This window comes from Chiloscyllium punctatum, chromosome 3, assembly GCF_047496795.1.
Source record: "Chiloscyllium punctatum isolate Juve2018m chromosome 3, sChiPun1.3, whole genome shotgun sequence".
Lineage (NCBI taxonomy): Eukaryota > Metazoa > Chordata > Chondrichthyes > Orectolobiformes > Hemiscylliidae > Chiloscyllium > Chiloscyllium punctatum.
This window is the reverse complement of record NC_092741.1, coordinates 122549329-122563759: the sequence shown is the minus strand read 5'-3', so window position 1 is coordinate 122563759 and position 14431 is coordinate 122549329. Positions and strand designations below refer to the sequence as shown.

General features: G+C 40.1%; 1 protein-coding gene across 7 annotated transcripts; it reads right to left on the bottom strand.

The window, feature by feature from the left end:
- Positions 1-524: 524 nt before the first annotated feature.
- On the bottom strand, positions 525-12199 carry eef1a1a (eukaryotic translation elongation factor 1 alpha 1a). Of its 7 annotated transcripts, none has more exons than XM_072560115.1 (8): positions 12086-12199; positions 11040-11212; positions 6759-6938; positions 6373-6669; positions 5530-5680; positions 4672-4928; positions 992-1226; positions 525-915 (listed from the first exon to the last, which is right to left on the bottom strand). In XM_072560115.1, the coding sequence occupies exons 2-8, from the start codon at positions 11181-11183 to the stop codon at positions 791-793; spliced, it is 1389 nt and encodes a 462-aa protein (XP_072416216.1). In that variant the 5' UTR covers positions 11184-11212; positions 12086-12199; the 3' UTR covers positions 525-790. The 7 variants fall into 7 exon arrangements, with proteins under 7 accessions (XP_072416216.1, XP_072416181.1, XP_072416170.1 ...); XM_072560080.1 differs by having other exon boundaries at positions 12010-12184; XM_072560069.1 differs by having other exon boundaries at positions 12002-12169.
- Positions 12200-14431: the final 2232 nt, after the last annotated feature.

Genomic DNA, 14431 nt, shown 5'->3' with positions numbered 1-14431 from the left:
GCCCTAGCTCCACATCTTCCTTCGAGATATACACTTGGTTTTCTTTTAACTAGTTTAATCACAGGAAATGGGTGCTACTGGCTAGGCCAGCAAATCACAGCCCATCCCCAACTGCCCAAAAGAGATAGACATATTGCTGCAGTTCTGCAGTCACATATAAGCCAGACCAGTTAAGGATGCAGTTTCCTCACTTAAAAGGAAACATTAGTGAATCAGACAGGTTTTTCTGACAATGACTATCTTTAGACTCTTCACTCAATTTTTATTAAATTCAAATTCCACTATCTGCCATTGCGGGATTCAAACATGGGTACCCAGGACATTACATGGGTATCTGGATTAACAGTCTAGCAATAATGCCACGAGACCACAGGCTATGATGCAAAAGCATTTATCGTCATGGTGGCAAAGAATAAGAACAGGAAAAAGACAAAAGACAGATTTTTAGAAGTTTAAAAAAAAGGAATAAGTGAGTGTGTTCTGGAGTCATAGTCTCAGAAAAATGGAGAAAACCAGATTCAAAATCATGTTTAACAGCTTTAATTTCTATGACAGAATTGTCAAGGCGTTGGTTTTCACTTAAAAGTACAGCTTTTAAAACTAATAACTTAAAACTGCTACAACGTAGATTAATGAAATGGTCCACAATCCTTTTCCTTCGGAAGTATTTACGATGCATTTTGATTAACCAGTCTTTTATTATGGAGCTTAAATGGTAAACTGTGATCATCCACTCTAAACCTTGGCTTCCAACTGCGGAGGCTGAAGTGGCAACTGACAAATCTCGAATTCATCTGCTTTTCTGAGCCTTTTGGGCAGACTTGGTTACTTTGCCAGCACCAGTAGCCTTTCTCTCAACAGCTTTGATGACACCAACCGCTACAGTTTGTCTCATGTCACGAACTGCAAAACGACCTGGAATATTTTTAAAAGTATGGTTACGTTCAAGTTTAATTTGACAGTCCGTGAACAAGTATGCAGTTTTACTTACCCAAAGGTGGGTATTCAGAGAAGCTCTCAACACACATGGGCTTCCCAGGAATCATTTCCACAATGGCAGCATCCCCAGACTTCAGAGATTTGGGGTTGTCTTCTAGCTTCTTTCCAGAGCGACGGTCAATTTTCTCTTTTAACTCAGCAAACTTGCAAGCAATATGAGCAGTATGGCAATCCAAGACAGGAGCATAACCAGCAGCAATCTGTCCTGGGTGGTTCAAAATGATTACCTGCATTAAAAGAAAATCAGTTTTCATTATGTAATAAACTTCAGGGAAAATATTTTTTAGAAGAGGAGAAACTTTAACGTAGTATATTTAAAACATCCCAAGCATGAGAGAATTAACAGTAAACATACAGCCACAGGCAAAGATCTTAAAAAAGTTTTTTAAAATAAAGACAGATTTAATAAATACTTTAAGGAAATAAGGCACAGAAACAGAGTTTACAGAGGGAATTTCAGACATCAAGAGCAAAACAACTGAAAATATGGCTGCCAATGGAGAAGCAAAACTGAGAACATAGGAAAATTGGATACGGGCAACAGTTGGCCACAAAGCAATTTGAAAACAAAAAAAATTAAAAAGTGGAGGACTCTAAAATCCAGGTCTGTTTGACTTGGAGCCAATGCAGATCAAAAAGCACAGAACAATGGTTGAGCAGTATAATCAAGACATGAAGATGTGGATAATTAAAACATTGGAGGATGGAAAAAAAAAATGAGAGGTTGGTCAGGAGCACATTGAATAAATCAAGTCTAGAGATACAAGTCTAAGCAAATAAGCTGAGCTGAGTCAGAGTTGAATAATGCAACCAGTGGAAATAGGCAGTGTTGGTGATTATGTAAATTATGTTTGAAACATGATCAAATACAAACACCAAGATCATGAATGATCATGCTCAGTTTAAGACTGGTTACAAAGAATGAAAACTGCTGTCAGGGAACAAACTGTTGGGAACTGTAAGATACTGCCTATACAGATCTCCCAATATTTAACTGGAGAAGCCATCTGTTCAGACATGCAGCTTGACAAGTAGGAGGTCCATGGAGGGTGGTGGCGAGAACCAAATGTCACTAGCACATATATGGCTTCTGGTCTATAGTCTTAGAAGGTATCACCAAAAGCTAACTGTATAAATGTAGATGAGAAGTTAAAGGGGCCAAGGAAAGAATAAGTAACAGAACAAGGGGAGAATCCTCTATAGTGGATTTTCTAGCTACAACAGGATAGATAAGAATAGACAAAGCTAAGACAGCTTGATAACAGTAAACAGGATTTGGAAGGAGAGTGAAGTAGTCAGCTTTATCACAAAAGAATGTGTAGACTCAGTCATTTCAAGCTGTTACTGGACTAGAAACTTCATTGGAAGGTTTCAAACATTGAGTTGAGAAAGTAACCACACAGATTTAGACACTACAAGTAAATTCAAGAAATTCAGAGGGAAATAAAATGAGGTTAAATGCAGAATTTAAGTAGTGATGACCAATGTTCTATCAAGTGCTGTGTTCTCATGTGGCTTAAATACTATGCAGCTCACCACGCATTAGCAACATTCCCTTGAAGTTGCATACATGCAAGGTAACTTTAAAAATGACTGCAAAGCTCATCACTTTGAGGATAGTAAATTTCGGAGGGAACTAAAAATGGAGAAGGAGGAGCTGTTAACAGTAATCAATGTGAAAGCTCTAAAGGAATGTTAATTGGTCAGCAATTCTGTTCAGAATAGGAGAGGAAGGGGAGTGGACTCTAAGAGATGGAATAGATTCAGGACATCAGGTGAGAGGATAATACATTTGTCTTATTGAACTGGGTAAGGAGAGAAACAGCAAAAGTTGACCAGTCTTGAATTTTGTGACAAAAAAAAATCCATGAAGCTCCTCACATTTATTACTGAAGGCAAGGGACATTCAAGAACATAGTTTACATTGAAGAGAAGTAAAGATTATATTTTCATGCCCAAATGTTCATCGAATAGGTCAACAGTTTTAATGATCAACAGGATAATTGACAATGCTTTGAAGTGTCCAGCTAGAGGTGGTGATAATTAAAGTAAATTACCAAAGACATACATTCTTTGGTTTAACAAAATCAAAGATGAAGGAAGTATGAGGAACAATTCAGTCAAGACAGTAAATATTTAATGTTGATGTGACATTAAGGTTGTCAAGTGTAATCTAGTGAATGATGCTCCAGGCCAAATATTGGCAATTTAGTAGTCGTCAAGACCCAAGAGGGAAAGAGCTTATTTCTCCCAAGGACAGGAAAACAATATTGGATAGGGAAGGTAATTGAGGGCATAGAGCAATAATGAAATAACAGACGTCCTTACCTAATTAATGTTCATAATGAGTGTAACAGGTCACATAAAATTAAAAAGATTCAGGGTTGCAGCCAAAAGAGATTGAGGAAAAGGCAGCAATAAACCCAGAAAAAAAGTACAGGTGGAAGACAAAAATCACCATAAAAAGGTAACTCAGTATAGAAACAGAGGAAGGTAGAAAACAAAATCTAAGAAGAAACTTGATGCAACACCTGTTGCAGTCATACAGAACAAGGAATTCACACTGACCTTTTGAAGATACACAGGATGGAGAAGACAGGAACAGTGAAAAACAAAGTGAGTGGAACAGCATAGGTGCAAAATAGCAAAAAATATGCATCTTGAAAAAGAACACCAGAAAATTAAAGATGCACAAGCAACCCACAGAACAGCAGAACGGAGGGAACATAATTTCTGGGGAAAACTAAGCTTAAAGTTAGGAGGCCTGATGAAGTTGCTATTGGTTGGACGGAGTCAGCAACAAACTTACATCAGTTGCCACGCTAGTGTACCCATGGTCTATTCTGTAATTAGAAAAATTGAGGAGTATGCCTCAAAATGTGTACTTTGAAACATTTAAACAGCTGAAGCTGGTGCCTACATTGCCAGGTGAAAACAAATAGAAGTGGCCATGCTAAACTGCCCATAGTGTGCCCAGGGATATTTAGGCTAGGTGGATTAACAGGGTGACAGGGATGGGTGGGTCTGGATGGGACACTCAGAGGATCAGTGTGGACATTATGGGCCTAATAGCCACCTTCCACATTGTAGGGATTCCATGATTCTGACAATACAGCCAAGGTGATATCTGCCAATACGTCTGCTAGGAAGCACAGCTTATAGATAAAGTCCTGATAATAAGGCAATATTTTCTTAACCATCAAAACTCAATTAATATGATTGCCAAACAATGACTTGATTCCGAAAAATTTCAGATACAAGCAGTCATCATTCCAACTTCTGTTGCCCCAACCTCAAAATGCATTTTGAAACTGTGACTGGATGTGATTTCTAACCGTAACATCACCGCCATCTGCACTAAGCCATACACCACCCTGACTGAGCATTATTACCATTCCTTCAATGTCACCAGGTCAAAATGATTTCTGAACAGCACTGGAGGTATCCCTACACCATACAGTTTGCAGCAGTTCAATAAGGTAGCTCACTACCACCTTCCCTGGTGGAACTAGAGACGGATATGGAATGTTGGCCTTGCCAAAGATAGCAACTTGCCACTAAAAACTGAAAATTTAAAAATAAAATGAAGGGACAATACAGGTTTCCATTCAATGTCAAAGAACAATCCTGTAAATAATCTGGACTAATAGAAAACAATGCCAAAGCACTGACTTGTGAAGTGAAGTTGGCAGCTTCCATCGGTGGGTCATTCTTGCTATCCCCAGCAACATTCCCACGGCGAACATCTTTTACAGATACATTTTTAACATTGAAGCCAACATTGTCACCCGGCATAGCTTCAGTCAGGGCTTCATGGTGCATTTCAACAGATTTTACTTCTGTTGTCACGTTTACAGGTGCAAATGTCACTACCATTCCAGGTTTCAGAATACCAGTTTCAACACGACCCACTGGTACAGTACCAATACCTGCAAGTGAACATAGAAAGTTCATACTTTAAAGATCAGTGTTCCAGCTTGCCAACCCAAATGTACACTTAGCAAAATCAAAGTTCCATAGCATCACCAATTAAAATTGTTTCTTAAAAAAAGGCCTTGGATTCAAATATCACTATTACTTGAGTGGTTACAGTGATCATTCAGATCACAATATTTCTAAAGTTATTACTTGTGTTCCCTCCTGGTTTCATCATACCACAATGCAAGTAAGGTATGCATTTTATTTTTACTTAGTCAGAGACATGGATTACAGGTTTGCTCACTTTCAGCTTCTTTGATATTCAAAAAGCTTATTAGAGCTATTTGTTTCAGAATTTCAGTTGAAAACAGCAGTGATCAGGAAAGAATTTGCTTAGTCTCAATACCTATAGAAGATGGGTTAACTGGAGAGTATCCAAATTTAAATTAGCATTTGTACCTTTGTCAAATTATCTTTTCTGACATCCACTGATGGATTATTTTCATACAGGGAAAAAATCTACCACTAAATTTTAAACAGAGAAATGAAGAATATATTTTGCTTCAAAACAGCCACTTGACAACATTCAGATCTGAATACTGTAATACTTGCCACCAATTTTGTAGACATCTTGCAGAGGAAGACGAAGAGGTTTTTCTGTTGGCCGTTGTGGTGGGAGGATAGAATCTAAAGCCTCCAACAAAGTAACTCCATTAGCATTACCTTCCTTACGGTTGATCTTCCAACCTTTGAACCAAGTCATCTGTGTAAAAGAAGCACCTTGAATGTTTACTTCCTACTACTGAACAGCAATATAGTCTATGGATAATTTTCCTTTATTATCAGTAGATTCCACAAAAACAAATAAGACAACTAGGGTACATAACTTTGGAAGAGGCAATCAACTCAATTAGATTAACTCCAACCTTCCTGTTAAATGCAAAAAACATTGACCTGAACCCTCATCCACAATTAGGTAAACTCAATCATCAGTTGGCAACTGCAACACCTCCCTAACTGGTAGTAAGGTAAGAAGAGTTGATGTAGGATAATTGAATTTACCTCAAAATTCCTGCTTCCAACTCACCCTCACTGCTGCTGGCTTGGATGCCATGATGATCGTGGCCCTCTATTAGGTAGATTACATCACCACAACTCCAGTGCTAACAATGAAAAGTTGCTAACTTTTGAGTGGCAGCAGCAGTGTGGGGTCTACACCACAGTAGACTAATCATGAGAAACGTTATTTAATTGCCTGAAAGGCACTCAATTCCACAGGGAAGGTCCAACAGAATTCCCAAGGGTCCCAGTGTCTCTGAACAGTGGGCAAAATTCCCATTAGCCCAACATGATCATGGCCATCAGTAAAGGTAGCACCTTCACCAATATTTAAGATTGCACAAGGTTGCTACAAATTAAATAGCTTTTTAAAACAATAGTCCCAAACTTACTCACATTAGAACTAGCCTCCAGCATGTTGTCACCATGCCAGCCAGAGATCGGTACAAATGCTACAGTGTCTGGATTGTAACCAATTTTCTTGATATAAGTGCTGACTTCTTTAACAATCTCTTCATATCTTTTTTGGCTATATGGGGGTTCAGTAGAATCCATCTTATTCACTCCAACAATGAGCTGTTTCACACCCAACGTGTAGGCCAGAAGAGCATGCTCCCGAGTCTGGCCATTTTTAGATATGCCAGCTTCAAATTCACCAACACCAGCCGCAACGATTAATACAGCACAGTCAGCCTTTAAAACAACAAATAAACATTATAGAAATCACTTACTAGTGTCATTTTTTCAAAAATGTTGCCCTGGTGGTTCTTAACTTGACATACCTGAGAAGTACCAGTAATCATGTTTTTAATGAAATCTCTGTGACCAGGTGCATCAATAATGGTAATATAATACTTGCTGGTTTCAAATTTCCAGAGAGAAATGTCAATTGTAATACCACGTTCACGTTCAGCCTTCAACTTGTCCAACACCCAGGCATACTTAAAGGACCCCTTGCCCATCTGGAAGAATAGATAGTTATTGTACACTAGAGTTGCTGCAAGCCAATACAGAATACTACAATTATATAGAAACACAATTTTAGTGTCGAAAGATTTTGATAAATTAAAACACGCTACAAAGGCAAAATTATAAAAGCAAATCTTAGTCATGCAGATTAATGTTGTACACTAACCACTAGATTTTTACATCAGCACTTATCACAATGTTTTACGGACCAAAGCCACAATAAGTTATTGTTTCGCAAAGATTCAAGACCACAAAGCTTAGTATAACTGTACTGTTGAAATTCTATGTCAATCTCCCTGCCTGTTCCCCTTCTGCAGAACGCAAACGTATACTCGAATCTGTCCTGTACTTCTTTAGAGGTCTCCAGTAACAGTTCTAACTGTTGGAGATAATATTGCTTACATCTTTATCTAGCTTTTACCAGGAGAAAATAAGCCCCTAGCATAAACTGTTGTGAACTATGATGGCCGCATTCTCTTATAATAATCACAAATCAATCATTGAAAATTGCTAGTATTCACAGGAATGAAACTGGGGTTCCAATGTTCATACAAGGCCATTGGATGTGAAGATAACCGTCCAGATGTCATGAGGTATTGGTGGTTTATCCAGAATTGACAAGACAGCAAAGATAGTGTTTTCTCACAGTTTTTGTTCACTTTTCCCTTGGAAGGAAGGGCTAGTACAAACCAAGTTCAGCAGATGCACTGGTTTCCTAAGGAGTTGTAATTTTGGCAAGAGCAGTGTTTCTGGGTCAAAAAAAATGTGAAAGTTGTTATTCATTTCTACTGTAGAGGCTAGTCCTACTTGTTTCTTTTCAATTCAGTGAAACAAATATTTTGAAAACAAAAACCATTTAGAAGCAAATGATACCATAATTCAACTGACAGATTTGCAAAAGTCTATACAAACAAAACCCAGAAGAACTGCGAATGCTGGAAATCAGAAACAAAAACAGATTACTGGAAAAACTCAGCTCTGGCAGCATCTGTGGAGAGAAAGCAGAGTTAACATTTCGGATCTAATGACCCTTTATAACTATTTTGAAGAAAAGGGTCACAGGACCAAAACACAAATGTTACCAGACCTGCTGAGTCTGATTTCCAGCAATTTCTACTTTTGTAACTATTTCCAGCATCTGCAGTTTATTCAGCTTTTGCTAAGTGTTGTGTGGCATACAAGAACTTCCAAAAGGCATTAGACAGTGTCACATAACAGTCTTGCCAGCAAAGTTGAAGCCTGTGGGCAAAGAATGACAGCATGGTAACCAGAATAATAGGAAACAGCAATGGTGACCATTTCTTTTTCTAACTGCTGGACAGTGAATAGGGAAGTTCTCCAGGGATCAGTGTTAAACCAATTGCTGTTCATGGGTATCATTGATTAGATATGGACATACATAGCACAAATTCAAAATTTACAATTGACAAATCTTGGAACACCACCAAAAGGAAGATAATGACAACTCAACGATATAGGGTAAGCTATTTAGGACAGAGGAATAGGGGAAAGCAGAAATAAGTAGAGTTGGATGATCAGCCATCATCATATAAAATGCTGGATGGCTGAATGACCTATTCCTGTTCTTATTTTTGTTACAGCTCTAAAGCTGTACAGGTTGATGGCAAGTATAAACAAAGATGAAATAAAAGATTTTGATGGGACTAAATGATTAAAAGCAATATAAAAGTGATCATTCTAAAATAGCATACAGGAACAGAAAAAAAAATTGAACATAAATGTTGAAGATGGCAGGGCATGTTGAGAAAGTGGTCAGTAAGCCATAATCGAATCTTGGGCTTTAATTAAGATACAATAAAAAAGCAAGGAAGTTAACTGTCTTCATAAAACACAACCAAAAAATAACTGTAGATGCTGAAAATCTGAAACAAAAACAGAAACTGAAGAAACTCAGCAGATCTGGCAGCAACTAGAGAGACAAAACAGTCAATGTTTCAGGTGCAGTGATTCTTCTCCAGCACTTCAGTGGGCATTACATTTTGAAAAATGTGGAGACTTATAGAGAACATACAGAAAAAAAAAGTTACAGAAATGGCTCTGGGATTGCGATTTCAATTATGAGAAAAAAGTTTCAGCCAAGTTTCTCTCAAGAAAACCAGGATGACGAGACAAATTGAACAATGTCCTTCTGCACTATGAGAACTGTTTTTGTTTGCAGTTTATACAGAATGTGTACCTAACTTCAACACAAATTCTGCAAAGATAGAATTTCAAATATATTTCAAAAGTTTGAGAGAAGATTTGTAGCTCGGGTGCTCGTTGTTGTGGTTCTGTTCGCCGAGCTAGGAATTTGTGTTGCAGACGTTTCGTCCCCTGTCTAGGTGTCATCCTCAGTGCTTGGGAGCCTCCTGTGAAGTGCTTCTGTGATCTTTCCTCCGACATTTGTAGTCGTTTGAATCTGCCGCTTCCGGTTGTCAGTTCCAGCTGTCCGTTGCAGTGGTTGGTTTATTGGGTCCAGGTTGATGTGCTTATTGATTGAATCTGTGGATGAGTGCCATGCCTCGAGGAATTCCCTGGCTGTTCTGTTTGGCTTGTCCTATAATAGTAGTGTTGTCCCAGTTGAATTCATGTTGCTTGTCATCTGCATGTGTGGCTACTAAGGATAGCTGGGACAACATTACTATTATAGGACAAGCCAAACAGAGAACAGCCAGGGAATTCCCAGAGGCAAGGCACTTATCCACAGATTCAATCAATCAATAAGCACATCGACCTGGACCCAATATGCGGACCACTGCAACGGACAGCTGGAACGGACAACCGGAAAAGGCAGATTCAAACCACTACAAATGCTGAAGGAAAGATCACAGAAGCGCTTCACAGGAGGCTCCCAAGCACTGAGGATATCACCTAGACAGGGGACAAAACGTCTGCAACACAAATTCCCAGCTCGGTGAACAGAACCACAACAAATATATTTCAAGCAGCGTTCCTCTGAACTCTATTCTAGATCAATCTCAGGCTAACAAAAGTAATAAGTCAAACTCTAATGGAAATGCAGCCTTACCAAAAATAATTCAAATTGTTTTTTTTAAACCAACTGACAGTTGGTTAAGTTTCAATACACCCAAGTGATTTCTTCTGATAGTATACTACAACTGTTGCACCTGACCAAAGATCAAACATGTCACAGACCTGTCAGAGGCATGTAATTAAGTTAGATACACATAAGCAACATTTTAAACAAAATAATGCTTGAAAGTTTTCTCCCACCCATATAGGGTAGCTTTAAATTTTCAAATTTGCTTACATTAGTTTCCTTTTAAAATGAAAATAATCAAAAACGGCACAGATTAGATCAGCCAACCATCCAATCAATATAGCTACTCAGAATCCAAATCCTTTAAGCACAACCTACTCCAGGATTTTTTATTCAGATGCTTCTCTAAAGAAAGAAAATGCAAACAAGACAATGATAGTAACATGCTTGTGTAGGAATCCTGGTAATTCAATGCTCCAATCATGCAAGACCAATAAGCAATTTAACCCTTTGAGCACTCTAGCTCTTTCCAGGCCAGAACAAATTGGGACATATATCTCATTCTAGTTTCAGTTTAATTGGCAAAGGAATTTGGATCATACTCGAATCAAACACTAGCTACTAATGGTTACTGGATTTGAACTTGTATACTCAAAGGTTTATTTTCTTTCCACCCAAAAGCCAGAAAACAGTACCACATGTGGTACATTAGTAGCCTTCAGTAATAATAAAGCTTAGCAAAAATGGAGGAAAAAAAGGAGATAGATAAGTGCAAATCCTGCTGATTCTACAGATGCAACACCTTGGATTCTCTTCAGAATTTAGCCTACCATTGACTTTGGTAGTTTCATTCTCATTTTTCAAGAGCTCGGATCCACAAAAACAGAATAGTAACTTCGTGTCTAGTTGCAGTGATGGATACAACTGAAGTGGGAGGGTTAAAAAGAGACATTTCAGTATAATGCAAGTTTGTTCAGTATCCTACATGGCATTTACAATATTGTCATACTCATCACATTTTTAATGCTAGAACCGTACAAGGTAACTTTCCAACAGTACAACAACAATTATAGAGTTGATCTTGCTTTCTCACCTCAGCAGCTTCCTTCTCAAACTTCTCAATAGTTCGCTTGTCAATGCCACCACATTTGTAGATCAAATGGCCAGTGGTGGTGGACTTGCCAGAGTCCACATGGCCAATCACAACAATGTTGATGTGGATCTTTTCCTTACCCATTGCTTTTGCCAAAGGATGCTGCCTCAGCCCTAAAAGGGACCAGGGATGGGGGTTAAATTGGTCAACAATTAAAAGTTAAGCAAGCAGCAACTCGATGCAGCCCTCCAAGTCTTCAAATTACAGGAGGCAGTTGGTTTACTCGAAAAGACAACGATCTTCTGAATAAGAGAGAGCGCCTCTCTCGACCTCCAGCTGCTTTCCCTCCTTTTTAAGCGCATGTTTGTCCATTTCTCCGAATTGTTACAATAATAAAGATACCTTTAGCCTTTCCCTCTCTGACACGCCTCCCCCCCCCCCTTTTCCATGTTGCTCTCCTCCATTTTGACTGACAATAACCGCACGGACACACCGGCCATTTTCTCACTAGCGGACACCGAGCCGCGGCTCCCTCCCCCCACCCCCTCCTCCGGACACACAGTCAGTAATAAGATTTACTCAATCTTCGCTGCACCATAACCAACGTTTAAAAGGAAAAATGGCCAAGAGAAACATCTTCACAAAATAAAGAGCGCGCACACACAAGGAACGCCGCCCACCTGTCGGCTAACCTCGCTGGTTTTATTCTAACGATGTCACAGACGCGAACGGCGGTGGAAGAGAGACAGAGGGAGAGATAGAGAGAGAAAGGCTGTTTCGGCAGCTCCCGTAACAGGGAATCAAAATATTAGGGGTCGGAGAGCCCCCTGGAATTAGCCAAATCGAGCCGAGACCAGTCACCGACCGCCGAAATCTAACGGAGCTAGCCCGCAGCTTCCGTTCCCTTAAACTCAATCGCACCATCAGCACCACAAACCCCGCTGTTTCCTTCACGGCTTCACCTTCTCACCCTCTCGACGGAGCAGATGGTGGTTATCGCCGGCAGATGGTCAATGCGTCGAGCGAAAGGGCCGCCCGATACCCACCTGCTTCACACGCGCTCGGCAAATAGGCGGAAAGCGGCTGCGTGACGGCTATTAATAGGTACCAGAGGGGGTCCGCCGATTGACTTCAATTGCGACCCCCCCCCCCCACACCCACACACCCGGCTCGCGCTCCGACTCCGCCCCCGACCCCCCCCCCTCCTCAAGTCAACAGCTCGAGCTCGCCTGCCGCCTGAACGGATTCGGGGGGGAAATGGGAGAACGTTATCCACAGCGCAGGAGACCATTCGGCCCGAAGTCTCCCTGCTGCCTCAAGAGCATCAACACCGAGAGCCAGTCTCCCTCACCTAACGCCCCCCTAACCTTCCAGAAACCCTTTCCTCCTTATGTAACTCTCTTTCGAAAGCCTCCACCGCACCCTGATCACTTACCGCCTGAAAAAAAAAGATTTTCCTCCTCGCATCTTTCGCCAATCACTTGAATTAATGTCTTCTGGGATCTCGTCCATCCGTCAATGGAAGCCAGGAGTTTCTCCCACTCTACTGATTTCAAGAGGAGAAAGATTTTTAAAAAGACGTGAGGGCAATGTAATCTCACATATAATCTCTTGTGTTTTAATATTTTATTAGTAATGAGGGTTTGTCCCCATTGATATTTCGCTGAAAGGTTTTCCTCAGCAGCAAATGTGTCAAATTAGTTGTCCATGTACAAACTCGTCCCACCTGCCTACTCCTGCCCTATATCGCTCCAAGCCTTTCCGATTCGTGTAATTATCTTTTAAACACTCTAATTGTACGCACATCTACCACTTCCACAGGGCAGGGAGTTCATTCCACATGCAAACCACCCTCTGTAAAAAATTTATCCCTGACATCTTTTTTGAAGTCCTTCTCTTCTCATCTTAAAAATATGTCTCCAAGTCTTTAAATCCTGGTGGAGTAGCAGATAGTGAAGGGGACTGTCAGAGAATACAGCAGAATATAGATAGATTGGAGAGTTGGGCTGAGAAGTTCAGTCTGGGTAATTGCAAGATGATGCATTTTGGAAGATCCAAAATGGAAAAGTCCTGAGGAAAATTGATGTACAGAGATCTAGGTGTTCAGGTCCATTGTTCCCTGAAGGTGACAACGCAGGTCAATAGAGTGGTCAAGGCAGCATATGGCATGCTTTCCTTCTTCAGATGGGGTATTGAGTACAAGAGTTGGCAGGTCATGTTACAGTTGTATAAGACTTGTGGTTAGGCCACATTTGGAATACCGCGTACAGGTCTGGTCACCACATTATCAAAAGGATGTGGATGCTTTGGAGAGGGTGCAGAGGAGGCTGATCAGGATGTTTCCTGGTATGGAGGGTGCTAGATACAAAGAGAGGTTGAGTAGATTAGGATTATTTTCATTGGAAAGAAGCAAGTTGAGGGGGGACCTGATTGAGGTCTACAAAATCATGAGAGGTATAGACAAGGTGGATAGCCAGAAGCTTTTTCCCAGAATGTGGGACTCAATTACTCAGGATCACGAGTTCAAAGCGAGGGGGAAAAGTTTAGGAGAGTTCTTTATGCAGAGGGTGGGGGTGCCTGGAATGCATTGCCAGTGGAGGTGGGCATGATAGGGTCATTTAAGATGTATCTAGACAGATAGATGAATAGCAGGGATCAAAGGGATACAAACCCTTCAAAAATAGGTCACAGGCTTAGATAGAGGATCTGGATTGGCATAGACTTGGAGGGCTGAATGGGCCTGTTCCTGTGCTATAATTTTCTTTGTTCTACAGAAAACACAACTACCATTAACTGTGTCTATACCCGTCATTACTTTTTAAACTTCTATAAGGTCGCCTCTGAACCTTCTACACTCCAGTGAGAAAAGTCCCAACCTATCCAGCCTTGTTGGAATTTTTTTATGAATGGAACTAGCAGAATAGATAAAGGGGAATAGTGGATATGGTGCATTTGGATTTTCAGAAAGTATTCAGCAAGATCCAGTTCTATCACAAACCAAATAACTAGAAAGAAGAAAGGGTTTTAAATTAAGTAATGGGGGTAAAGGATCAAATTTGAGAGGACACTAAATCGTAGAGACTTGGCAAGAGAGAATCATGCTAATGTGGAAAATAATAAACAGGAAGGAGTAGAGTACAAATCCATGAATAAGTCCACAGATTGTTCAAAAGACGAGAAAAATAATCACTAAATGCTCTGTATCTGAATGCACATAGCAAACAAAAAACTGAGCACACGTACACATAAATATAAGTAAGTAAAATGCAATAGCCATTACAGAAAGATGACAGTGGACTGAAGTGATTTGGACCTTAACATAGAAGATTATTTAACATTTAGGAAGGTTAGAAAGCAAGAAAAAGAGGTGGTAGTGTAGCTGTGTTAATCAA

Coding starts and splice junctions, on each gene's coding strand:
- eef1a1a (XM_072560115.1), bottom strand. CDS start 11,183: ATGGGTAAGGAAAAGATCCACATCAACATTGTTGTGATTGGCCATGTG. Junction 4,929..5,529: donor AGATGTCTACAAAATTGGTG/GCAAGTATTACA, acceptor GTTCACTTGCAG/GTATTGGTACTGTACCAGTG. Junction 916..991: donor CTCTGAATACCCACCTTTGG/GTAAGTAAAACT, acceptor AAAATATTCCAG/GTCGTTTTGCAGTTCGTGAC.